Consider the following 25,008-nt stretch of genomic DNA (forward strand, 5'->3'; position numbering starts at 1 on the left):
TATATTCAGTGTGGAGTAGGCCTTTTTGACTTTACTATATTTACCTGACAGCTGTTATAGAATACATAAAAAACTAAAACAAACCAACAAATAGTGAAAAGGTTAAGCACATAGGCGTAAATAGCTAGCATATTGTTACAATATTAAACGTGGTTTCTCAAATAATGTGTTTTGGGGCACTAGTTTTATGTTTCTGTGGTTTCCTTCTTGGTGGGCTACAGCGGATGTATCTGTCACTATGGCAACCACATGTAAATAAACATGGCGTAAGGGAGCGAGTAAATGTACATTTTGGCCACAGTTTTACCGAGTTAAAAAATGTGTATAAGTTATATTTGGAAGGGAAATAAGTCGTCTTGCTAACGCTATAAGTCTGTTTTAACGTTGACATTACATGCTAATTCATATGTTTGTGTTTATTTACGCTAACTAACTAACTAACTAACTTTTGTTTAGCTAATTAGCATACCGTTAGCTACATGAGCGTTTCCTGCGCAATGCTGGAGGAACCAGAGAGCAGAGAACCCTCTCTGTTTGATCCGTCTGTGAACAGCCACAGACCCGCGTCAGGGAAGTCCCAGGTACCTGCGGTTTACCAAACAACCTGTGGTGTAAAGAGTACTCAGATAACATAGAAATACTGAATGCTCCACTACAGTAGGCTACATGTAAAAACCTTGTTTCAAATGTTACCTATGTTAAAGTACAAAAGTATTAGCATCATAATGTACTTAAAGTACCAAAAGTGAAAGTACTTATTCTGCACAATTGCCCATTTCAGAATAATATAAAATACAGAAATATTATCATCAAAGTGTACTTAAAGCATCACATCAAATTACTATATCGTATCTTTAAAGTATTTTGTTATTATGGTTATTGTTTTATCCATGTAAGAGTATTTATTTGCTCAATGTTCGCAAATTTAGATACTTGAAATACTGTGTAGATAGTAGCACAGTACTGCATTATACCACATCAGTTTATCATTTGTTTGTATATGTACAAAGTAACTGGTAACTGTGAGTGTTATAATAAATGTAGTGGAGTAAAAAGTACACTATGGGCTTCCAAAATGTAGTGGAGTAAAAGTAAAAAGTACACTATGGGCTTCCAAAATGTAGTGGAGTAAAAGTAAAAAGTAACATACAAGAGAATAGCACTGCCTGCTACTAAGAATACAATGTTGCTAAACACTAACTTTAAGCATTAAGTAAAACTAACTTTTTCTCATTCTGGTACATTAGGACATTTCTCACGTGTTGGCGAGCACCTTCAAGGACCTTTACACTAAAGACATCATTGGGAAAGACACTTTGTCCAACCTCATCAAGACAAAGAATGGACGCAGCAGCTACCATGACAGATATGTGGAAGAGCTTCAACAGGTAGCCTAACTACACAAGGCTTACCCACAACTCCATAGCACATATATATATCTGTATTATATATTTGTTCCTATTACAGGCTCATTCTGAGTACAGCCGGCGTATAAAAGAGGCGGACATGCTGGAGAGTCATATAATCCAGGCCAGGGCTCGGGCTGCAGCCACAGAGAGGCAGGCCTACGAGAGGATGAGGGAGAGGATGGGAGACATTATCGATCAACAGGGCCTCCTCACAGGTGAGATGGGAATATGATCATGAATGAATATACTGCTGTTTCGAAAAATTACAAGTAACAATTTGAAGTATATGTATGTTTATGCTGCTGCAATGCAAACATTTCCCAAATTGGGATCAATAAAGTACTTATCTTATCTTATGTCTATGTTCAGTCCAATCTGCCTTTTCCTGGTGCGTGGACAAAGACCTTCTCGAAATGAACAACCTCCTTTCCCCCCGGGACTACTTACCTACACAAAAACCACATGTGGAAGCACCGGCAGCAAGTACATGAGCCTCTTTTGGATCTTAAACCGTAAATAAACATGTTTGGCCAGGTTCTCATTTGTTCTTTTCCTGTCAGTAAAATCAAATCCTGGCAAACCCACCCTCTCCTACGCCATGCACGTGTCCAAGGAGCCTCAGGATGATGGTTACACTTTCATTCCCAGTCCAGAGAAGATCATTCTCGGCGAATCAGATCTCAGCCTGACTTTTGAATCCAGCTCAGTCACCCCAACGAGAAGGCAACCAAAAGAGGTGAGGAGTCGCACTTACACCCTTTCAATGAATCAGAGGACTTTTTAACACAAGTTTACGATATGTTTCAGAAGTCCAAACAGACCGTACCTAGACCCAAGTGGAAGGATGAGCCCAGCGCACAGGATCGAGAAGAGGGACTGGAGAAACTTCAGAAGCTGAAAGATCGACACCATTTCCTACGCAACCCTCGCTTCCTTCCTCCGAGTGCACAGCAGGGGGGCACGTCCCTCGTCCGGCCCAGAACCAAAGCGGGGAAGAAGGAGCATGAGAAGAGAGGCATGGAGGAGCGAAGGTAACTGGAATGGCTAAGTATACGTCACCATTTCACATTAAGCGCAGGGCAGGAAATACAAAAAGGCATGTTGAAGGTCATAGTAGGTCAAATCTACTATGGTGGACATACTATAGGCTGAGGTCAGATCGTCTCTTTCTTTTTTTTTTTACTTTTTTTTATTGAGTCAGGCACAATGAGTTTACATTTATACAGTCAATATTTTTATTTATTTTTCCCCTTTCCCTCCCTCCCGGTCCTAGCTAGTAAAATAAATAACTAACTAAATAAATAAGATAGATACCTGTATAGGTCAAGGTAAAGTAATATAGAAGACAATATTAAAAGAAAATGTATAGATAAGGGAATAAAGAATAGTAACAGTAATACTTGTACCCATATACTCATATGTATACCCACATGTACACATGCACATACATACACGTACCTACCTACCTACATACATGTATACAAAGACAGAACAAATAAATTAAAATTAATAAATTAAAAAATTTATATAAAAAGAGACACAAGAATCGTCTCTTTCTAATAATCATTGCAAATATGATCATATTACATTTTGAAAAGCTATATTGGGTAAGAAATCATTTGCTGGCAGATACCTATTACAATTTTGAGTCAACATTTTCAGATGCATTTTGCCACAGCTGTAGCCCTGAGTCAAACATAGATAGAAGTCCATCTGACTGGAAACAAGTCACATCGTGCAGTGAGAGCATTAAAGAGACTCATCATCGTCGTGTGGACTCAAACACTGCTCACCACAGTCAACACGTCGAGTGTGTCATGTCAGCAAGCAGCGTGTGGTAAGTGTGGCAGTGTTAACGCTGTGCACACTGTACATGTGGATCAGTGATGATGATTATTATTATAGGTTGTATTCAAAAGGATGTTTTCAAATTGGATAGTTTGAGATATATTCAAATCCTTTTATCCTACATGCCCCCAATTTTAACCACGATGAAAAAGACCCACTAAAGAACTATATGTTAATGTGTGTGCTATATTTCGAATATTGTCACATCTTTACTCGGGGTGTGGCGACCGACATCTGCTCGGTAAATACACTGACTTTACACAGGATGAGTACCTCTTACAACTTAAGAAAATAGTTTCCCTTAACAAACATTAGCGCAGCTCCAGCTTTGATCCGACCCAGAAGACAATGTCTGCTTCGGCAGGTGAAGAAAATCAAATCAAAAATGCTTGCTTTGTGGTTTTGACGTAGAAGTTAAAGCAGGCAGTGGTCGCTTGTTGCCCTGCTCACCACTTCCGGTGTTCACTGAGAGCAGAAATATATACTAAACTGTTTTGTGATTTCTTTTAAAGCTCCACGGATGATCCCGTGTTCCTAGCTACTCCCTCAGTGGTCATGTTCACCGACTACACTGTAGGACGGGTATACGAGGTATGTGTCTGTGATTGAATGATCCTTTTGTCATCAGAGTGATGTACAGTAACATGCCCCGTCCCGTTCCAGACTACACTGGAGCTGAAAAACTTGACGTCTGCCAGCCGTACGGTCCGAGTCATCCCCCCCAACACTCCTTACTTCTCCATTGGCCTCGGTGAGCCTTTCCTGTGTTGCTGTTGCTCTCCTGTGTGTGAACATCAGCGCCACCTACTGTATGAGACTGGCATTACTCCATCTATTAAACTGTGCAATTTAGCATTCATATCTATTCAAACTAATAGAATACACCATTATATACAGTGTAATCTCCATGGTATATGTTGTGGTACAAAGTGTATTTTATATACATATCTTCAATTAATGTTATCTTGTCTTTTTATGTTAATACAAATATTAGATTTCACTCGATTTTATTAGATTTTTTATTGGACTTTTTACTTTAATTTCAGATTTTTATATACATATTTGATTTTGTATTTAACTTTTTATTTTCTATAAATATCTTTATTTTATCTTTCTATTACTCATTCTTACTTCGTGTTAATATAAATATCTTACTTCTATTTAGTTTAGTTACCTTTTTTCATTTTTATTTATTTCTAAATTGGAGCATCTGTCACACAAGAACATTACAAAAGTTCTGAATTCTAATATAGATTTGAACTCTGAAGGAATGTATGTTTTACGGTATGTTTTGCAGGCAGGTTCCCGGGTGAGGGGGGTGTTGTTGCCCCGGGGATGAGCTGTAAGTACACCGTGCGCTTCGCTCCAAACTCTCTGGGGGAATTTGAGGACTTCCTGGTGGTGGAGACCCAGGCTGAGCAGCTGCTTGTGGTGCCCGTCATGGCCAGAAGACCCCCTCCAATACTCACATGTGGGTCTCATAACCATCTACCAACTTTCCTTTGTTTGTGTACTTTATACTGCCATCAGGGGGTCCGCGGGGTCTTAAAAAGTATTAAAAGTTGATAAATCAATTTAGCGAAAATTAAGCCTATTAAAAAGTATGAAACGGCGTTTTCCAAGACATTACATTTTGTAGCTTGTTTTCAATAAGTATATAAATGGTCCAAAGAGGTTGTATTCTACAGCCGCCTGAATGTAATCATGGCGTAGGTGTGTCGTGTGATTCTGTGTCGTTTATTTATGGCATCCCGTTGGGTTTGACGTCATCTGAACAGGACATCGCGCGCTCACTGCTTGATAGCGCGCGAAGGCCCGGTTGTTAAACAACATCGTTATGGGGAAATGCAAGTCTGCGTCCAAACGGTTGGAAGAGAAGGAGGAAGGAAAATCAATACTGTATATAGTCAATGTGAGGTAAAGTGTGTCGCCAAGGTAACCGGTTAAAACTCCAAGTGGCGATTGTTAGAGAATATTTCTTCCTTATTCCTAAGTGTCAAAGAATAATTCTTCCTTGCTCCTAAGATATTTAACCGTATTGCCTGTTGACGTTAATAACAAATCCTGTTCGTGACGCCAGCTTTAAGGAATGTGCTCCAGCACTTAGTGTCACGTTGTATGGCCTGATAGGGGAGTTTACGACTGTGGGAAGGCTGGCTTTCTAAGCTCCACAGATGTGAGAGGCATCTCCTGTGTCTCCAGATGTTTACGCCCATCCCCAATATGTGGATTTGACTCTCTGTAAACTAGTTAAAAGGTCTACCAAGATGCGAGGCTGATCAGAATTGACATGACAACCCACTCGTGCAGTCAGAACCTTTTGCTGCTGTGACTTGTGATGTGAATTCTCCGGCCGTATCCTTGTAATAAACTATCATTGTTTGACATCAAAGCTCCAACTCTCCTCGTGTCTCTAGTCCTGACTCTCCATCGCTGCAGAAGTTTCCCTGACAGCGATGAGGTCTTAAAATGTATGGAAAGGGTCTTAAAAAAGGTATTACATTTGACTTCAGGATTCCTGCAGATACCCTGTGCCATGCATAATAAGATTTCCCCTTATTATCATGCAGTACCAAGAGTTCTGGAGTGTGGTTGTTGTCTGATCGGAGGAGTCAAGTTCGTGGAGTTCCTGTGCCAAAATGTCGGCGTCAGCGCCGGGACGTTCTGCATCGTCCCCAAAAACCAGTGGCCAGCCTCCAACCTGAGGGTACAAGTCTGTTTTCATTTCGTTCATATTTGTCCTGCATTCTGTGGGTTTAATGTTCCTGAAAAGGTTTTCTCTCATCACTCGCCATCTTGACACCTACACTGTATAATCTCACCTTGCAATCGTTAGGAAAGACGCTAAAGAAATAAGTTTAGTAATATAAAAAGTATGTTTTCTACGTATGTAATACGATGGAAACCCCCACATACTTTATTTATTAAGCAATGGATATCATCCTTCCATGACCCACTAATTTCAGAGCTGTCAATCGCTTCTGCTAATAAGGCTAAGGGGGAAACATTAGAGGCTATTCAAGGAGCTGCTGATCGGGTAATATCATTCATGTAAATGATTATTGTACATATCCGCACACCTTGGTGCAATTGTTGTTTATTAGGAGTTAATCGCAATTCAGCTTAAACAGATTAAATGGTATGTGAAAAAAAAAAAAGAATGAATGAATGTATTTTATGTGGATAAATTGTTATGCTATAAATTGTTATGCTATCATATATATATAATATATAGATGAACTCAGACGATTGCTAAAAAACATCAGGTAGGATTTTCTGTGAAATGGCAAGATGGGTGGAAAGAGGGGGGGACGGGTGGCATGGGAAAGGGATTCCCTATATATTTTTTTCTTTCTTTCTTTTTTTCCTTTTTCTTTTTGTATTGTCTATATCATTTGTATCTGTATAAGTCACTTTTGTGAGGGCAAAAAAAAAAACAACAATAAAAAGTTGGTCACAAAAAAAAAAGTATGTTTTTTAAATGTTTGTCATCTGTTTTTCTTTCTTCATTCAGTGTCTGGCGAGAACTCACTTCTCTGAGCAGCCACCCTTTGCGATCAGCCCGTCTCTTTTTGTGCTGCAGCCAGGAGAGGTCACCGTAGTGGAGGTGAGCGTGTTATGGGGTATATTGACAAGAAATATGCTATAATGCAAAGCTTATTTAGCTGGATTAAATCCCATAGTTTGCATCAGCTGTTCTCTCTAAGATGTTTCAAATAAATCGGACACGTTGAAATTATTTAAAATCTTATCTATGTGTGTTTGCAGGTGGTTTTTTTCCCCACCGCTGCTGAGAAGAGCTGTCAGATGTTCACCATCGTGTGTGATAACTGTCAGGTGAAAGACATTTCCATTGAAGGTGAATCTTTTCAGAAAACTATGCAAATATAATGCTCGTCCAGTGTTCTATAAAACGTGTTGACCCCTCCTCTGTCTCTGTACCGTGTGTCCCCCAGGTGAGGGCCAGCTGATTGCTCTGGAGCTTGTGTCTGTTTCTGGGAGGAAGGAGCCCCCGGTGGTGGGAGAGGTGCACGACCTCACTGCAGAGCACTATGTCCGATTCAGCCCCTGTAACCCTCACTCTGTGCAGGAGAAGAGAGTCATCATTAGGAACAACGTGTAAGCATCACATCAATACTACACAACGTGACATACCAAGGTCTGATTCTCTGTAGCTCTGACTCTGTGCAACAGAAAAAACACACGTTTCCCTTCATGGATCATTACATACCAAATGACTTTCTCTTTCTCTCCCTGGGTCTGAAGCCACCTGGAGCTGCCCTTCCACTGGCAGGCCATGAAGCCCAACCTGCACCCGCGGCTCCCCGGGGAAACTCCAGAGCGCAAACACATCCAGCTCCACCCGACCACAGACGGTGTTTTCCACGTCACCCCGATAACTGGCGTTCTTCCCCCCTGTCAGGAGCAAGAGTTTCTGTTCACCTTCTGCCCTAAAGAGGTACACAGACAACATGGCAGAATACAACAAACGGGTTTATGTTGAGAAGTTATATCAAAACGTGTCCTTTATCCTCTAACTTGAAGGTTATTTTGATCAAATCTCGATCGTTTTGGGGAGAGTTGCTGCGTCAGCGTCCTACAACGTGTCTAATAATGGAAACAAAGCTCATGATGCCATATTATTGTATTTTGATAAACGAAAATAGTTCCCACATGCATCTGCATCATGCAACCAGGTCATTATTTTCTGCTGGATTTATTTAATTGGCGCTTTTAGCACAACAAGCTGAGTGCCATGTAGTTCTAATACACGCACAAGGCTTTATATATATATATCCATCCATCCATCCATCTTCTCCCGCTTATCCGTGCTCGGGTCGCGGAGGTAGCAGTTCCAGCAGAGAGCCCCAATCTTTCCTTTCCCCTCATCAACCAGCTCTGGCTGGGGGGTCCCAAGGCGCTCCCAGGCCAGCGAAGAGATATAATCCCTCCACCTGGTCCTAGGTCTACCCCTCGGTCTCCTCCCAGCTGGACGTGCCTGGAACACCTCCCTAGGAAGGCGCCCAGGTGGCATCCTAACTAGGTGCCCGAACCACCTCAACTGGCTCCTTTCGACGCGAAGGAGGAGCGGCTCAACTCCGAGTCCCTCCCTGATGACCGAACTTCTCACCTTATCTCTAAGGGAGACACCAGCCACCCTGCGGAGGAAACCCATCTCGACCGCTTGTATCCGCGATCTCGTACTTTCGGTCATGACCCATCCTTCATGACCATAGGTGAGGGTAGGAAGAAAACGGCCCGGTAGACAGAGAGCTTTCCCTTCTGGCTCAGCTCCCTCAGCGTCACAACGGTGCGGTAAAGCGACTGCAGCACCGCTCCCGCTGCTCCGATTCTCCGGCCCATCTCACGCTCCATTGTTCCCTCACTCGAGAACAAGACCCCGAGATACTTGAACTCCTTCACTTGGGGTAAGGACTCATTCCCTACTTGGAGTGGACAGTCCATCGGTTTCCTGCTGAGAACCATGGCCTCAGATTTGGAGGTGCTGATCCTCATCCCAGCCGCTTCACACTCGGTTGCGAACCGATCCAGTGAGTGCTGAAGGTCCAACACTCTGCCACACACACCACAACAAGCTAGATAAATAGCACTCCAAGTCAGAGGATACATATAAATCCAATGCTGTATTTCTTACTAAATACTGATGTTTCTTTTATGTTTTCTGAAGTTGGAGGATTACCACAGTGTGTGTTACTTAGTCCTGAGCGATGTTCCCCAGCTGCCACCAGAGTCCAGTGACAATAGGTAAAGATCCTTTAAACAGTGGTAGAAGTGTGTACTGTAAATATTAGTATGTGAACGCACCCTCAAAAGGTCACTGCACACAGTCAGTTTACTAAACAGGTGTGTGTGCGTGTGTGTGTGTGTGTGTGTGTGTGTGTGTGTGTGTGTGTGTGTGTGTGTGTGTGTGTGTGTGTGTGTGTGTGTGTGTGTGTGTGTGTGTTTCATCTGTAATTCATGTCGTGGACTTCATTTGAAGCGTATGTAATAATAATTCCTCAGAAATTGCATCACTGCTCTAACATCTAAAGATTGTGTGTGTGTGTGTGTGTGTGTGTCTGTCTGTCTGTCTCTGTGTGTCTGTCTCTGTGTGTCTGTCTGTCTGTCTGTCTGTCTGTGTGTGTGTGTGTGTGTGTGTGTGTGTGTGTGTGTGTGTGTGTGTGTGTGTGTGTGTGTGTGTAAACCCAGTGTCCTCAAGCCTGTGCGCACTGGCTCCAATGTGAGCGATGTCATCGTCATGGAGATAGAGGTCAAGGGGTCAACAGAGCCGTACCACGTCCTGCTGGAGCCGTACGCCGCTGTGATTCCCGGAGAGATTTTTATTTGCACGACCACAAGCAGGCAGTTCAAGGTCCTTGGAGTCACTTTTTTTACCCACGTTAACTTTGAATTAAAGATGTCAGATTTGAATGTAATCATTTTGTTTATGTGTCGTGTGAACCAGATGTGGAACCACAGCAGAACCGCCATCTTGTTCCAATGGGAACGGATGAAAAGCAGCAGCCATATAATAGAAGTACAGCCCTCTGGTGGTACGATAGGTGCGTCAGACGATTCGATAAGATGCGGGAAGCTGTACGGTTCATTGGTGCTTTATTGATTCTTTGTCCTCCCCGTGTCCAGAGGAGAACGAGTGTTTTGATTTCGACCTGATTTTGAACGGCGGGAAACCAGAGAGGGTTGTTACCAGTCTGCTTTGCCACATCGAGCACCGCCACGAGCCCGTCACTTTGGCAGTGGAAGTCTCTTTTAAGGTGAAAACAGATGTTATCACGAAACACAAAGTCGGTTGCCGTGACTTCCTCTGTGTACAACTTACCATTATTTGGTGTGGTACAGGGTCCTCGAGTGACCCTGAATGTTCCCAGTGTGGACTTTGGGCTCCTGAAGCTCGGGGAGCACACTCAGACCTCGCTGATCCTCACCAACCTCACTCAGCTGGAAGCCGGCTGGAGGCTGCAGGAGAGGCGGCACCAGCACCCACAGGTACTGAACACTGCGTTAAAGAGCATGTGATAAAACAACATGAAATATTGAAAATGAATATAATATATCTTTATCGTCATCATACAAAGTACAACGACATTTCTTTGGCAAATCTCACTGCAGTAAAAAATAGATAAGTGAGGTAGTAGCGATGACAGAGATCAAATGTGCATATTTACACTTACAGTTAAAATGTTAAAATGTACAAAACATCTCCCTTCCCTAGATGTTAGTGGAGCCATGCAGAGGTGTGCTTCCCCCGTTGACCTCGTGCAGTGTGGATGTGCTATTCAGTCCCACTTCCTGCCAGCGGTATGAAACCGAGCTGGAGTTAACGGTGGAGAACGGAACAGGGTGGTAAGGACGCATCAAGTTCACTGTTCCTCAACATGCATGATATTCTAATACAGCTGGAGACGGTGCAGGTGGAGATGTCACGCACTGTTGCTAACACCACCTGTGTGCTGTTGCAGCCGCCTGTCAGTGCGGGCAGATGTTCAGACGCCCCAGGTGTGTCTGCTCAGCTGTGAGCTGCTCCTCTCTGAACTCTACATGGGGGTTCACGCCAGAGCCACCGTCACTCTGTTCAACCAGACGCTGCTGCCCTCGCACTTCAGCTGGATGGTACGCTGGCTTTCGCACATTTTATCATTTGAAGTAAGAACAATTGATGTTGCTTTAAATCATGTGGAAAAGCCCTTTTCTGAATGTGTGTGTGCACGGGATAATTGGTTCAATATGCTAAATTGTTTGGGTACATATATATTGCACAATTTGTGATTTTAGGTATATTTTTTGTAATGATTTGGAGAAGGGGAGGGCAGTTATGTTCCTAGAAAAACATTAAAATAACATATTTATGAGGTTAAATGTTAATAATGGTTACGGACCAAAAAGAACTTTCCTCGATTGCTTTCTCTCACTTTTCCTGAATCTATATTTAATCTGTTCTCGTATGTTTGAGTGTTGTTCACATGAACGAACTCTGAAATTGTATTTTATAAATGATTTCCCCTTGTGTAACTTTCTCATTAACTGACAATGACATTTCTCAACGACCGAATGGTTCTTCATTTTTGTCTTAAATTATGATATCTTCATAAAAATGATTACATTGGCGACGTGACTTTCACATTGCCCCCCCCCCCCTCAGGCTGAGCTGCAGGGGGAACGGGCCGATCTGTGTTCAGCCACTTTCGAGCCGTCCTCCGGCACTCTGGGACCTAACGACAGCTTGGAGATCAAAGTCACCTTTACCTCTCACACAGATGTAAGTCACACACACTAATATATCACACACTTTGTCAATCAACACTTGAGAGTGTGTGAGAGTGAAGGTTGCTTACCCCAATTCCTAGTGATAGCTTTCTTGCTGGGTATTAGCAGAATTTGAATCAAATATCTGTCACTTGCAATCATTTCCTCAGTTAATTTACATAAATAGAGTACCAGACAACTTTTAGAAACCTCATACGCAATTATTTGACGTATAAAAACATGTTTTAATAATAATAATAATAGCATTTTAATATTGTTCGTCTTTTTGTCCAGGTGGAGCTGACGGAGATAGCTGCTCTCTGTGAGGTCCAAGGGATGAACTGTCCTCTTGTTCTCAGTATCGTTGCTTCCAAAATCAAGAAACTCAGTGTGTCCTACTCCCTGCCAAGTGTCTGGTAATAGCCTTTGCAGACACCCAAAATAATACAACACACTAAAGGAAAGGGAAAAGCACGATAGAACCTCTTTAAACACTGCTATCAAACAGCTATCGTGTTTCTTTGGTCATGGCTGATTTTGTCTGCCTCCAGCTCTCCCTCAGGTGACGAGAGCCCCTCGGCGCTGGTACTTGACTTTGGAGACGATGTTATTCTGAAGAGAGCTGTTACCAAGCAGTTCCTGATAACCAATCAAACTGCCATCCCTGCGCCTTTCACCATCGAAGCAGAGTATTTCAACTGCCATGCCTCGAAGCCAAATAACCAGTCAGAGAAAAGGTAAGAGGAGGTTGCAGAATAATGCATCACTTTACTGCCGATGTGACACATTCTGCATTCTAACCGCAGACCCACTTACGTCAGGAAGCCGCTGCACTCTGTTCAAGCCAAGAAAGTAGAGGAAAAAGCACAAGAGGGTATTTAGAGCACACACTTTTTTGTAAATGAAAGATTGAGTACACACTCACACTTCCTGTATGTGTTGGCAGAGTTTGTGAGCGGCCTGCTGGCTCATGGGAAAGGAGCCGCTTTCTTGGTGCTTCCACAAAATGGGATTCTGGGAGCTTTTGAGACGCAGACCGTGGACGTCACCGCCTACACCGACATGTGGGGGGAATACAGAGATCTCCTCGTTTGCAAAGTATGATTCCAAACAATGCGGGGAATTCACTTTATTTTGCAAGATTCTTCTTTTAAAGGGGACCTATCATGCAAAATGCACTTTGTGATGTCTCTTCTACATCAACATGTGTCCCCGGTGTGTCGGGGAACTCACGCAGCGTCAGACAATAAAACCCTCTCTTTTCCTCCGTACCCAAATCTCTAAAAACGGGGAGCAACGGAGCTGATCCAGATTTGCGTCCGTAATATCTGAAATGTGGACCCACGGCCCAATCAGAAAGCTGCTATCAGAAACAATGCCCGACTGTTTTGGACGTAATAGAGAACGGCAGTGACGCGTCCTAAAACCCGGAAGTAAGATGGCTCTATATGGTCGGTGTTTACATTAGCATCGCTAGCACTCAGAGCTAATCTGTGCTGGAGAGCATGTGTGTGAAGAAGCAGGAAGTAAAAAGGAACTCAGCTTGTGGTATAACCGGCAAGAGAGAAAGCCTTTGAGCTCCAGACTGTTTCAGAGAGAATCCTTGATAATCCATGATATGGCGTTTCCTCACGGCAGCATTTAGTTTAGACAGTTGCCGGGTCCCGCATGAGCTCAGACCCCTCCTTTTTTATTTTATCAATTTTTTATTTTTGTTAAAGCTTTATCCCCAAATCAGCACTTTTGAAACAGGAAGTGAAATAGAGGGATATGAGGCATGGCTAGAACGGGTGATCTGTTTCAGGAACAAAGATTCTCTCTCTTTTTGATCCATTTCTATAAAAACCTGTCTGAAAATGAGCTGATCAGATTTTGGCCACTTTATGATGTCATCACGATGTTTTGTCTCGTGTAACCATTAGCCAATCAGCAACCAAGGTAACCCCCCCCCCCTTATCCCCTGAATCTCCTCCTAGAGCACCATTGAGTTCTTTGTAACCAAATGTCTCTCAGAGGGGCGTGGGGAGGGGCTCCTTATTTTCATCTGAAGTAACAGACAGAGAATCAGCAGTTTGGAAACAGGGCTGAAACAGAGGGGATTATGGGTAATGCTGCAATGATCTGTTTGGTGTTTCAGCCAATCAGAGACAGGTTCTGTATTTATCTGAGACCTGTAATAAAGTAATGAAAAACAGCATAATAGGGCACCTTTAACTAGTGCTGCGTACCGGTACGCCGAACCGGTACTGGACTTGTAAAAAGTTTCGGTTCAAGTCCGGTTAAAACCGGAACGTCAGGAACCGGTACTTGGACTCGCAAAAAAACTGGCACTTACGTATATTCTGGTGTCTGTGGTTATTTAAACATTCCCTGATAAACGTTATTCAGTGTCAATAAATGAGTGCTAATCCCAGTGTGCTCAGTGTACAACATCACATGTCATTTCACCTTCGATTCACGGTTTGAAAACGTAGCGTTTCGCCACATGCTAATGCTAACCGGAAGTGAAGACTTTTCAGAATAAAAGTATTAAGTAAATAGTGTGAACTTCCGGATTTTCAGAATAAAACTGATTTAAATTAAATAGTGTATTTAATTCAAAATTACGCCATATCAACATTGATTTTAATTTCTAACAGTATGTACATCACTATGTATGTAGTATGTACTGTTTAATGTAAACATGTAGAGTTGTAGAAAAGACATGGTGTACAGACAGTACAGTACACTCTGACTGTACAGTCACTACAGTGTAGTGTATACTGTATAGTAGGTGTGTAACAGTGTAATGCGTATAGTCTACTCTACACTCTACCTTTCAGCAACGTTTTAGGGATTGAGGCTCAGTCAGCTCAGGGACTGTTTGGTTACTTTAGTTTGGTAAATGAAATACATGTTTGAACTTTGTAGTAGTTCACTGTAGTTGCTGTCATAAGTCATTTGTAGACTAAGTGGAAAAAAGTGTTTTTTTTACATTTGTACTTTGTAGAGAAATGTAGACACAAGTTGGAAGGGAGCACAATAAACCTGACGAGTTTGAATTTGAGTTGATTATGAGTTAATGTTCAATTGATAATTAGCTCACAATAAGTTCACTTTAGTTACTCACACAACTTCACACAAGCCATGGGTTCAGGTCCGGACTTATAAGTCCGGACCTGAACCTGAACCTCTGGACTTGAGTCCGGACCTGAACCTGAATGTGAGTCCAGGTACGCAGCACTACCTTTAACTCTAGTTTCCCTCCTGCAGGTGGGGGACCTGGAGCCCTCGTTCCTCCCCATGCAGATGAAGGTGACAGGCTGCCCTCTCTACTTCCAAATGACGGGCCCACGTCCAGAATACCAGAACCAGGGACCCATCACACAGTCTGTTCCTCACTCCATTTCTCCCCAATGCAATCATCCATCAGCCGTCCTTCTTTCATGCATTCTTTATATTGAATCAGATCTTTCCTGTGTGCATCATTAGGTTTGGCACTCATGCTTCTGGAGGTGACACGGTGTCCAGATCGCTTCGCATCAACAATCCCACCATGTTTGGTATACGTGGAATCATAAAAACGTCCACACTGGTTTCCCCATCACTGTTTTTGTATCTAATCTAAATCTTAACTTCCTGCCAGATATTCGCATGGACTGGGAAACCTTTAACATCGACCAGAACGACGGTAAACTGGTGGATGTGGTGGTGGCGTACGGAGAAGCCTTTCCTCTTAAAGATGCTGATGGAAACGAGCTGCTGAGCGGAGCTGTAAGGATTTCTGGTGCATCCTGGGAAAGAAATCAGTCCCCAGGCTCTGAGGGAACGAGCTCCTCCCTCCGAAGCATGACCGTGAGTACATTTCACAATACAAACACTTTTATAGCGTTGCCTCTGGGAGATACTTATGTGTACTGATTTCAGAGCGGGGAGGAATATGTTTCTGAGGATGAAGGTGAGGAAGAGGAAACCTGCCTCTATCCCGCTCCTGCAGAGAAAAAACTCATCTCCGTTCTGGTCAGACCTCATGTGGGCAACCTGTCGGATTACCCATACTGCATCACACCCCAGCAAATAGTACGTCTATAAGATTTTACCCACATTTTGCTTTAACGTATGTGTATATAATGATTGCTTTCTCTCAAGGTGATTCCAGCCAAAAGCAGCGGCACCGTCCACGCGTCCTTCACTCCTCTGACTCTCTCCGGGTCAGCTTGTGAGTCCAGATCTGTGGGTCTGGCTCTGGGTTTCATGAGTCTCGACTCAGAGGTAACAACAACATTAAACTCTTTTAAAAAGGCCCTATTAGGCTGTTGGCCATTGGACTCCTTTGTTTACTTGAGGAACATATTGACATCACTGTGAAACACTTGCGCTTCTATTGGCTAGCGCTCCAACACATAGAGGCGAAGTCCCTCCCTTTCCGGGGAGCTCCATGAGACCTTATTTCAGAAAAAGTATGTATTGAAGTCGATGGAGAGAGAAAAGTTATCTTTCGATCCCGTTTGAATTGTGCCACGAATTACACATATGATGTTTGTCAATTTAAAAGAGAATTTTGCAAGTCAAGAAAAATAAAATGTGTCGTAAAACTTGTTTTTGTGTGAAACCGCTCAATGAACTACATCTCCCGTCTCGCACCACACACTCAGACGGCCGTCACGTTGAAACATTTCACTCCTTTCTTTCAGAATGAGGCGGAAAGTATTAAACGAGGTGAAAATCACTCCAAGTCTGGGCGCGTTGAGAGCTGTGCACACACAAGGGGAGTGAGTCGGTTCCGTGAGAGCCAGCATGCGGGACCGGGACTCTGGGATTTGTAGTCTTTCTAGTTGCGTATTTTTCATTGTCTTATATTTCAACAGTTTTACGACAAACTGTGACTTTTTTGACATGGAAATTATTTTTTAAATTGACAAACATCATGTGTAATTCGTGGCACAATTCAAACGGGATTGAAAGATAATCTTTCTCTCTCCATTGACTTCAATACATACTTTTTCCGAAATAAGGTCCCATGGGGCGGAAGTAGATGGGCGGGACTTCGCCTCTCTATTGAACGTGATTGGCTAAGGGGCGGGACATCTCTAAGCGGTTGATCAATCACAACAGAGCCGGCCAGCTAACCAATCAGAGCAGACTGGGCTCTGGTTTCAGACAGAGGGTGAAAAGAGGTGCTGCAGCACAGGCAGTATGAGAAAAGAGAGCTTTTTGAACATTGAAGCATGGAGACATGTCCCAGTGGAGACAAATATGAACCTGAAAATGAGCAGAATACGTCCTCTTTAATTAAACATCCTGGAGAAGCAAACTGAAAATGACTCCCTCGTTATTGTGTGTGTTTACAGATGGCTGCCTGTGTCCCGGGTAAAGTCATCAGAGCTCAGGGTTTGGATCTGGATCCGCTCAGAGTGGATCTACTAGCAGCCGTTAAGCCTGCAGCGTGAGCAAATACAATCACACTTAGTCCCCAAAACACCCAACTCTATTTATGTTTCCTAAATTGCAATCAGCTGATGTTGTGGACGAGGGGCTCAGAGGTGGTCTGATTGAGTTGCATGTCTTCCTCTTGGCTCTGTGTGTCTGCAGGCTGTCGGTGCAGATGGAGGAGGACGGGGGGGCGCTGCAGTTTCACGCCTCGGCCGGTGATTTACTGACGGCAGAATCAGAGGAGGTCAGTCTGAGAAGCAAACACTGAAGTACACAGTATTGATCCCAGACAGTGTTTCTCACTCGTCACTCTCCGGTTGTTTTGCTCCAGAAAAAGCTGCTCGTTCGGGACTTTGACGTCACGCGGGCCCTTCAGCTGAAAAACAACTCAGAGATGCCGCTACACTTCAAACTGGGGGCTCAGGATCCATTTGTAGTGCTCAAGCCGCAGACTAGAGTCCAAAGCAGCAGCTCCAGCACTGCAGAGAGCCAGACCCTGCTGCTGCAGCCGCAACACAGCATGCAGGTGAGGAGAGGAGAACGTAACACTTACTCATACGAGAGGAACATGTGTTGATGATTCGATTAAATCAGGGGTTCTCAAAGATTTGATGAGTGAGGGCCAACTTCGGTACCCAATATTGGATTGAGGGCCGCCCAAGAAAAAACAGAACACAAAATAATTCCAAAACAAATCCTTTCTTTATTGTACTAACCAATTACCGCAACTCGCGAGATGCCTAGTTGCCATGCAACCAGTAGTCTAGCAAACTTTCCACAAGCTGTCATTCATAATTTAGGAATGACAACCCAGGGGGCGCAGTTTTACCATTCTTAAATTCCATTCTAATTCTTACTAGATACGACCATGGAGGATTAAAATATAACGCATGCATTTCAGCGTGTCATGTTAACTATCGCGGGCCGCCAGAAACATTTCCGAGGGCCGCCATTGGCCCGCGGGCCGCACTTTGAGAACCCTGGATTAAATGAAATACTTGATTGATCCCTAACTGGAACATTAGGGTTAGCATTTCACTTGTGTGGCATTGGAGAGAATATACATGCGCTAAGAGCCAATAGCATGATACATGAAAGTGGAATGGTTAAGTGTTATAACTACAGGCGTAACAGAATGAGTAATAAAACTGACAGAAATGTTTAAAAGTGGAGGAAATGTGTCCGGGTAAGCCTCAAAGACAATTCCCAATTCTTCTTGTACAAATATTCTTGTTCATCTTTGATCTTCAAGTAAGTTATACAATTACAATACTCCTTAATAGACCATTCTACGACTAAAGAAATGCAGCACACAGGATATTAAATACATTATAGTGGAGTCCGGTCGAGAAAGAGAAGACTAAAGAAACCATGCAGCTGTTCCGTTTCCTTGTTTCTCACCATCAGGATCTTTCCCTGTGATTTCCAGGTGAAGGTGTCTTTCCGCTGCTCCCTGTCTCTCCTGGATCACGCCGAGCAGACAGTGGAGGAACTTCCTCCCGGGGTTACGCTGATGCATCGTCCTCGAGGGGGCAGGAAGCTGAGGCTCCAGCAGAACCTCCTGATTCACTACAGCAACAACAGTCTGCAGGTCACACACGGTCACTTCAGAAATGTGTAAAAGGGAAAGAATATACGACAGTGTGTAATGATGTGTTAGTAATTGACCTCTCACATCTCTTCTGTGCAGACGGTGCCTCTCTGTGCAGATTTGGATCTCGTTTCGATGCGTCTGTCCAGCGACTGCATCGACTTTGGGATCTGCCACATCGGACAGACGCAGACATTAGACGTCACTCTGCAAAGCCACGGAGCGCAGACCTACTGGAAAGCAGTTATAGGTAAATACTGACCTGTCTTCTATTGCCATTCACTTCAGTGCTCTTACAACTAGGGTGTGTGTGTGTGTGTGTGTGTGTGTGCGTGCGTGCGTGTGTGTAGAGTCAGATGAAGGACAGGATGTGTTCAGAGTGAGCCCAGACTTCGGGCTCGTCGTCCCCGGCTGCAGCCTCTGTCTCCAGATCAGTTTCGCTCCCAGGTAACAAACCAAAGACCTATAATGTGTCCAGAGAGAGGTATTCAAAACATGGCCAGGTTTCAGCTGTGTGCACGTTGTGTGTTGCAGTGATGACGGAGAGTTCAGGGCCGCGGTGGTCCTCTGGTCTCCTCTGGTGAAGCCCCCCCTCACTCTGCAGCTGCAGGGGACAGGGTCCTATGATGAAGTGCACCGGTCACACTGAGTGTCCTCTCAACACCACAGTCACACAAACACATATCAGCCCTTTGTAAGATTGTAAATAAATGTGAAGAGCAACTTGTCAGGTGTTTGTCCATTTATTAGATATGTGCTTTTTAAATGAACTTTAATTAAAAAAGCCGCTTACTAACCTGCTGTTTAACATGCAGGTTTGATTAAGGCACATTAGCATTCTCTGAGCATGCAGAGATAAAGGAATCAAAACAGCATCGAAATGCATCGTGTGACTTATTTTGTGACTATCATCACAGTCTTGATTTCTAGTTCTCTACAGTCCAGGAATTTGCTGTGACACCATGTGATGAACCCTGGAGACTATTTTCAGAACAGGAAACAACAGGAGATACCAGGAACACCGGACACTGCATCCATTACTAGTGATATCTGATATGTTAGTAAAGGGGCCCGATTCTGCTGTTTGGGTGTGTTATAGAGGCATGTCAGGATGTGGTGTAGCTTGTTTTCAATAAGTGTATAAATGGTCCAGAGAGGTTGTGTTCTGCAGTCTGCCTGAATGTAATCACGGCGTAGGTGTGTCGTGTGATTCTGTAGTTTATTGATGGCATCCCGTTGGATCTGACGTCATCTGAACAGGAGGTCGCGCGCTCACTGCTTGATAGCGCGCGAAGCTCCGTTTACGCCGGTTGCTAAGCAACATCGTTATGGGGAAATGCAAGTCTGCGTCCAAATGGTTGGAAGAGAAGGAGGAAGGACGATCAATACTGTATCTAGTCAATGTGAGGTAAAGTGTGTCGCCAAGGTAACCGGTTAGAACTCCAAGTGGCGACGAGGTGTTAAAATGTATGGAAAGGGTCTTTAAAGGTGTTTTGACTTCAGGATTCCTGCAGATACCCGTATGTGAATGCTCTGCAAAGACTAACATGGGAGTTCAATCAGGAGAGACATGATGTATGGAATACATATTTATTATCGGTCACATTATATCAATGGAACATAATGATGACAGTTCATCACAAATGAATGAATGTTGTTTTGGCGATTAGGCCCAGGTTTTAGTAGGATATCAATCGGGAAGGGAAGAACCATTTCCGATGAACCCCCAAAAGAATGAAGGATGAAGTACTGAATGTGAATCTTACCTTGCGGGATGCAGCGGAAATCTATGGATGAAAAGGAGAGGTTAATACATGTGAGGATTTAAGCGACTGATGCCTCCCGGGCATCCTTCCTGGACGTACAGGGCTTCCCGGCCGTACGGGGCATCCCGGATGGGGCTTCCCGGCCGTACCGGGCATCCCGGACAGACGGGGCATCCCGGATGGGGCTTCCTGGACATACAGGGCGTCCCGGACGTACGGGGCATCCCGGAGGGGGCTTCCTGGCCGTACAGGGCGTCCCGGACGTACGGGGCATCCCGGGTGAGCGGGGACTACCCGGACGCACCGAGCGACCCGACCAGTGCCCCGGGTGCCCGGAACGTGCGAGGCTTCCCGAATGTGCGGGGTAACCTGACTTTAGCAGGGAAACATAATACGGACCGGAGGTTTCACGACCCGGACATACGGGGCTTCCCGGAAGAACGGGGCATCCTGGACATACAGGGCAACCCGGACATACGGGGCATCCTGGCCATACAGGGCATCCTGGATCGTACAGGGCATCCACACAGGGCTTCCCGGACGTACGGGGCATCCCGGAGGGGGCATCCTGGCCGTACAGGGCGTCCCGGACGTACGGGGCATCCCGGGTGAGCGGGGACTACCCGGACGCACCGAGCGACCCGACCAGTGCCCCGGGTGCCCGGAACGTGCGAGGCTTCCCGAACATTTTTGCGGGGCAACCTGCTTTAGCAGGGACACATTATACAAACCCGAAGGTTTTACAGCCTGGACATGCAGGTTTAAATATGCAGAATTGAACATGAGCCGTGGGGCAACATACGTGCTGACATGCTAAGAACCCCCACCAGTTATATGCATACGTACCAATTTGTTTAAGGTTGGAGAGACCTTTGGATAGCCAGCACGGCATTGAGGTCAGGGCGGATGTAGGATGAGAAAGCGGAGGAGGACCACCGTCCGAGTTGTTGCAGGGATGAGGACGAGACGCCTTGATTGGCAGCGGAAGTAGCTGCGCCTATTCTGAAGGAGTGCCCCGTGTGTAGAAGGGGTGATAACCCGGATTTAATAAGGACCTGTTTTAAGTAGACGTTGAACTGTCGTCGTGTTAAAGGAAAATTCCCTGAGATGAGGAATAATGGCGAGAGGGGGTTCGAGGTAGGTCTAAGCCGTAAGAACTTGATCATGGCCTTATAAGGGCAGAACTGGGAATCGATGCGGGCGGCGATGACGGAGCAGGCGCCGCCGCATTTAGAGTGTTTAAGATATAAACTAAAATGGCTAGCGTGAAAGGATAAGTCAGAAAAGCTGACGTCTCTATTGGAATCGAAAGTGAGGGAAGCGGTGGTAAATTCGCCTGGTCTAAGAAAGGCATAAAAAGCTAGGAGAAATAGAGCGTCGAGTAGCGCATCGATATAAGGGGAGAATGCCCCACTTCTAAGCTTGGAGAGCATGAGGTGTAAAGTGGAGAGTGTAATAGGGCGTCTCCGGTCTGAAACGGGGGGAAAAGTTTTAATGAGACCTTTGAGGACGAGTTTGACTGACTGGTTTGTGAACAGGCTGGGAAAGCCGGGATCGGAACAGCGAACGTTAAACTGAATCCCCGCTAAGAGGCCCCGGATGTATTGAGGTTTGAGGTGGCGATCAGTGGCGCAGTAGCACATGAAGGCACACACGGTGGAGATGAGAACAGGTTTAAATGTGATGCCTACGGAAAAGCAAAATGTCGCACACGTTCTCCAAGTGAATCATATGTTTTGAGGGTGGACGCGCTAAGCCCTTCCTCATAGACCTGCTGATTCGAGGTGCCTTTCTAGGGGGCTTCTATTTAAGAGAGAGAGAGGAGATGCAGGGGAGGAATCCTGACGGGTTGAGTGCTGGCTCCTGGGCAGAGGTTCCGGAACGTCTTGTGGGCTGACTGCGGTGATCTATGGATGAAATGAGAGATTAACATGTGGATTAAACAATCTGCCGGAATCACTGCCGGGCTTACTGTACATCATAAGATGCTGACCCGAAGGTCGACGGCCGGAATCAGCGCCGGACTTACGAGAACGCTACCACTAAACAACGGCCGGAATCGCTGCCGGGCTTACTGTTCTCTGCTGGGCTTACTGTACATCATAAGATGCTTGACCCGAGAGCCACCGGCCGGAATCAGGCCGGGCTTACGTACTACCACTAAACAACGGCCGGAATCACTGCCGGACTTACTGTACATCATAGGATGCTGACTCGGAAGTCGACGGCCGGAATCAGCGCCGGGCTTACGTGAACACTACCACTAAACCTTGCCGACACGATGGTCGATGACCTGCGATGCAGGGTTAAACATGCACAGATGAACACTACCACTAAATGTATAAATACCAGGAAAGAGAGATCTTGGATGGCCGTCTGGTTGTGGTAGGGATGAGGAATAATTACCTTGATTGCGGCAGGGTTGCTGCACCTATCCTGGACGAAGCCCTGAAATGCTATTAAGACACCACCACCAGTTATATGCATGTTTACCATAGGTAAACAGAGATCTAGGATTGCCGGCACGAGTCGATGTCCGGGGGAAGAGGGAGATGTAGACAATGTAATGCAGCTGTTAGCTTGAGTACAATGAGACATGAATGTTATACCCTGGCTTATCGTAAGCCATGTGAGCATGAACCAAATTAAATGAGACAATATGCGCAGCATAAAATGGTGTATGCTTAGTGAACACTGAAACATGACCCATGATATGGGACTAGCTTAATTAGCAGTTTAATTACGCCACGGTGAGACATAGATGCACTTGATTGGGTGATTAGACTGTCTTCTATCATATTACGTGAACTTCTCTTTCTCCCTGAAGAAACTCCCCAAAAACCCCACGGATGGGCAGCATCCGTGAATAAAACGAAGACTCATTGAGTGTCTGAGTGAGTAGATACGGCCGCTGCTAATGTGTGGCGTTAATGCGGGTGGGGGGGTTGAAAGATTATTTTCCATGTGGTTCCTGCGCGAGGTACTGGCAAAGCTGCGTTGCGCCTGGGGCATACAGACCTCGGATGAGCGTCCTTGCAGGACTGCAGATGTGGAGGAATGTACGATATGGGTGGTAGCAGACGTTTTCGTTAAAGTTATGATAAATCTCTCGTCTTGCCTACGCTGCACCTGACGGCTTTGACTATTATTCCCGGAAAACAGCCCAACAAAATAAATACTCAGTTACCTCTAATCATTAACCCATGTTTGTATAATTTAGTGGACTCTGTGTGTTGCTGCTAGCATACATGACACCTAACGTGAAAACGTTACTCGTGGATGGGGCTACAGAGCTGCTAGACAGTCGAAAACGTTGCATTCCTTTGTCTGAATGTGCTGCACTTTTGATAAATATTTAGACAAAAGCTAAACTCTTATTGCACTTTGGCAACGAGCATCTCCACGTCGAGACGGGTAAAGTTTAACCACACCTCGGGGCGCGTTCTCTCCGCCACCTCCGCAGAGTGCTCCGCTGCATGGAGCAGCTGCGTGTGTGTAAACTGCCCCGCCCCCTCGCACGCAGACCGGGAGAGAGATCTCGTCTGATCGAAAATACATCATAGACGCATTTGTTTGTCTTTTGCATATTAGAAATGAGTTGGCGCCATTCATTTCAGTTAACGCTGTGTTGAAGCTTGACACTGCGTTAGTTACTGAGCATTGTAATGGGTAGTAATTACCCGACTGAATTAGTAATGCAAGTAATACGTTACTGAAACTCCATACTGTAACACGTTACACCCAACACTGCCTGGAACTCACCTTACCCTGAACTAAAGGTAGCAATGCATCGTATTGAACTTCCTGTCGGCTCCCAGACCGTAGTCGAGGAAAAGGGGGGGGGGGGGGGGTGACTCTCTGTCGTCTCCCAGGGCAGAAGCAACACGCTTCGGGTTCAATAACCCATTTTATCGGAAAGACTGGAGAGAGGCGAGCTCTTCTTGGGAGGTCGTTGCATTTATTTAGCTCTTCTGTTTCGTAAGATCACAGAAATTCCTTTTTCTGCTGCCTTGTTTACTTCTAGAAAACATGAATCCCGCTCGCTCTACCATACCATGCCCAGCACACCTGCACGCGCCACGCCCCTCTCTTAAAGGGGTAGTGATCTCGCTCTGCATGCCCCGAATGTCATGACAATATAACGAAACATCTCGTGAATTTGCTGCAACTGCCTCTTGCCAGCGCTACCCTGACGCCTGTTTTAGAGGTGAGGCGCAGAAGGAAGTAGCTTCAATGGGATGTAGCTTAAGCCCTGCCTGCCTGCCTGCAGGAGGGGTTGTGGTTGAAGCCAGAATGGGTAAAGCTTCACGTGCGATGAGGACGCCGCCTGTAGCTTAATCCGCCAGACTGCGGAGCTGATGAATAATGCCTGGAGCTGGGACGAAGCCCTGCTGCTGCTCGCGCGTTGACACCTGGAAGACAGCTGATAGAACAGGGGAGAGCATATATAGAGGGGTTAACAGGTGCGATGATTAGCCTTGTAAATGGAGGGGCGTGATAGGTTTAGCTGAGGAGAGGCGCTCCCTGTCATTTAGATGCAGGGAGCAAGTATTGCCATGACGCGCAATACGGAGTGTTAGGTCTTCCTGTCTGAACTTGCGCTAAGCTTCATTTGTCTCTTCTGTAGCTGTAAACAAACATGATCTACCTGTGTTTTATTGTCCCCTGACATGCAGTCGAGAGGTTGCAGCGCCTCCTCTCTTGGGAATCTCCTGTT

General features: G+C 45.1%; 1 protein-coding gene across 2 annotated transcripts; it reads left to right on the forward strand.

Moving 5' to 3' along the window:
- The first annotated feature begins 274 nt into the window (after nucleotides 1-274).
- Nucleotides 275-19,236, forward strand: dlec1 (DLEC1 cilia and flagella associated protein). 2 transcript variants are annotated; one of them, XM_034108323.2, is made up of 38 exons: nucleotides 275-581; nucleotides 1,248-1,388; nucleotides 1,468-1,624; nucleotides 1,779-1,892; nucleotides 1,970-2,145; nucleotides 2,217-2,440; nucleotides 3,770-3,848; nucleotides 3,921-4,008; nucleotides 4,555-4,728; nucleotides 5,828-5,964; nucleotides 6,772-6,864; nucleotides 7,026-7,116; nucleotides 7,214-7,376; nucleotides 7,524-7,716; nucleotides 8,947-9,023; nucleotides 9,468-9,630; nucleotides 9,724-9,820; nucleotides 9,903-10,033; nucleotides 10,119-10,265; nucleotides 10,492-10,622; nucleotides 10,739-10,922; nucleotides 11,419-11,535; nucleotides 11,817-11,938; nucleotides 12,074-12,259; nucleotides 12,329-12,396; nucleotides 12,469-12,620; nucleotides 14,775-14,890; nucleotides 14,994-15,064; nucleotides 15,148-15,356; nucleotides 15,429-15,581; nucleotides 15,651-15,773; nucleotides 16,853-16,947; nucleotides 17,094-17,178; nucleotides 17,266-17,460; nucleotides 18,364-18,525; nucleotides 18,625-18,775; nucleotides 18,876-18,972; nucleotides 19,060-19,236. In XM_034108323.2, exons 1-38 carry the CDS (start codon nucleotides 480-482, stop codon nucleotides 19,172-19,174), a joined length of 5,079 nt encoding a protein of 1,692 aa, XP_033964214.1. In that variant the 5' UTR covers nucleotides 275-479; the 3' UTR covers nucleotides 19,175-19,236. The 2 variants fall into 2 exon arrangements, with proteins under 2 accessions (XP_033964214.1, XP_033964215.1); XM_034108324.2 differs by having other exon boundaries at nucleotides 10,739-10,889.
- The last annotated feature ends 5,772 nt before the right edge of the window (nucleotides 19,237-25,008 follow it).

Source organism: Pseudochaenichthys georgianus, chromosome 20, assembly GCF_902827115.2.
Source record: "Pseudochaenichthys georgianus chromosome 20, fPseGeo1.2, whole genome shotgun sequence".
NCBI lineage: Eukaryota > Metazoa > Chordata > Actinopteri > Perciformes > Channichthyidae > Pseudochaenichthys > Pseudochaenichthys georgianus.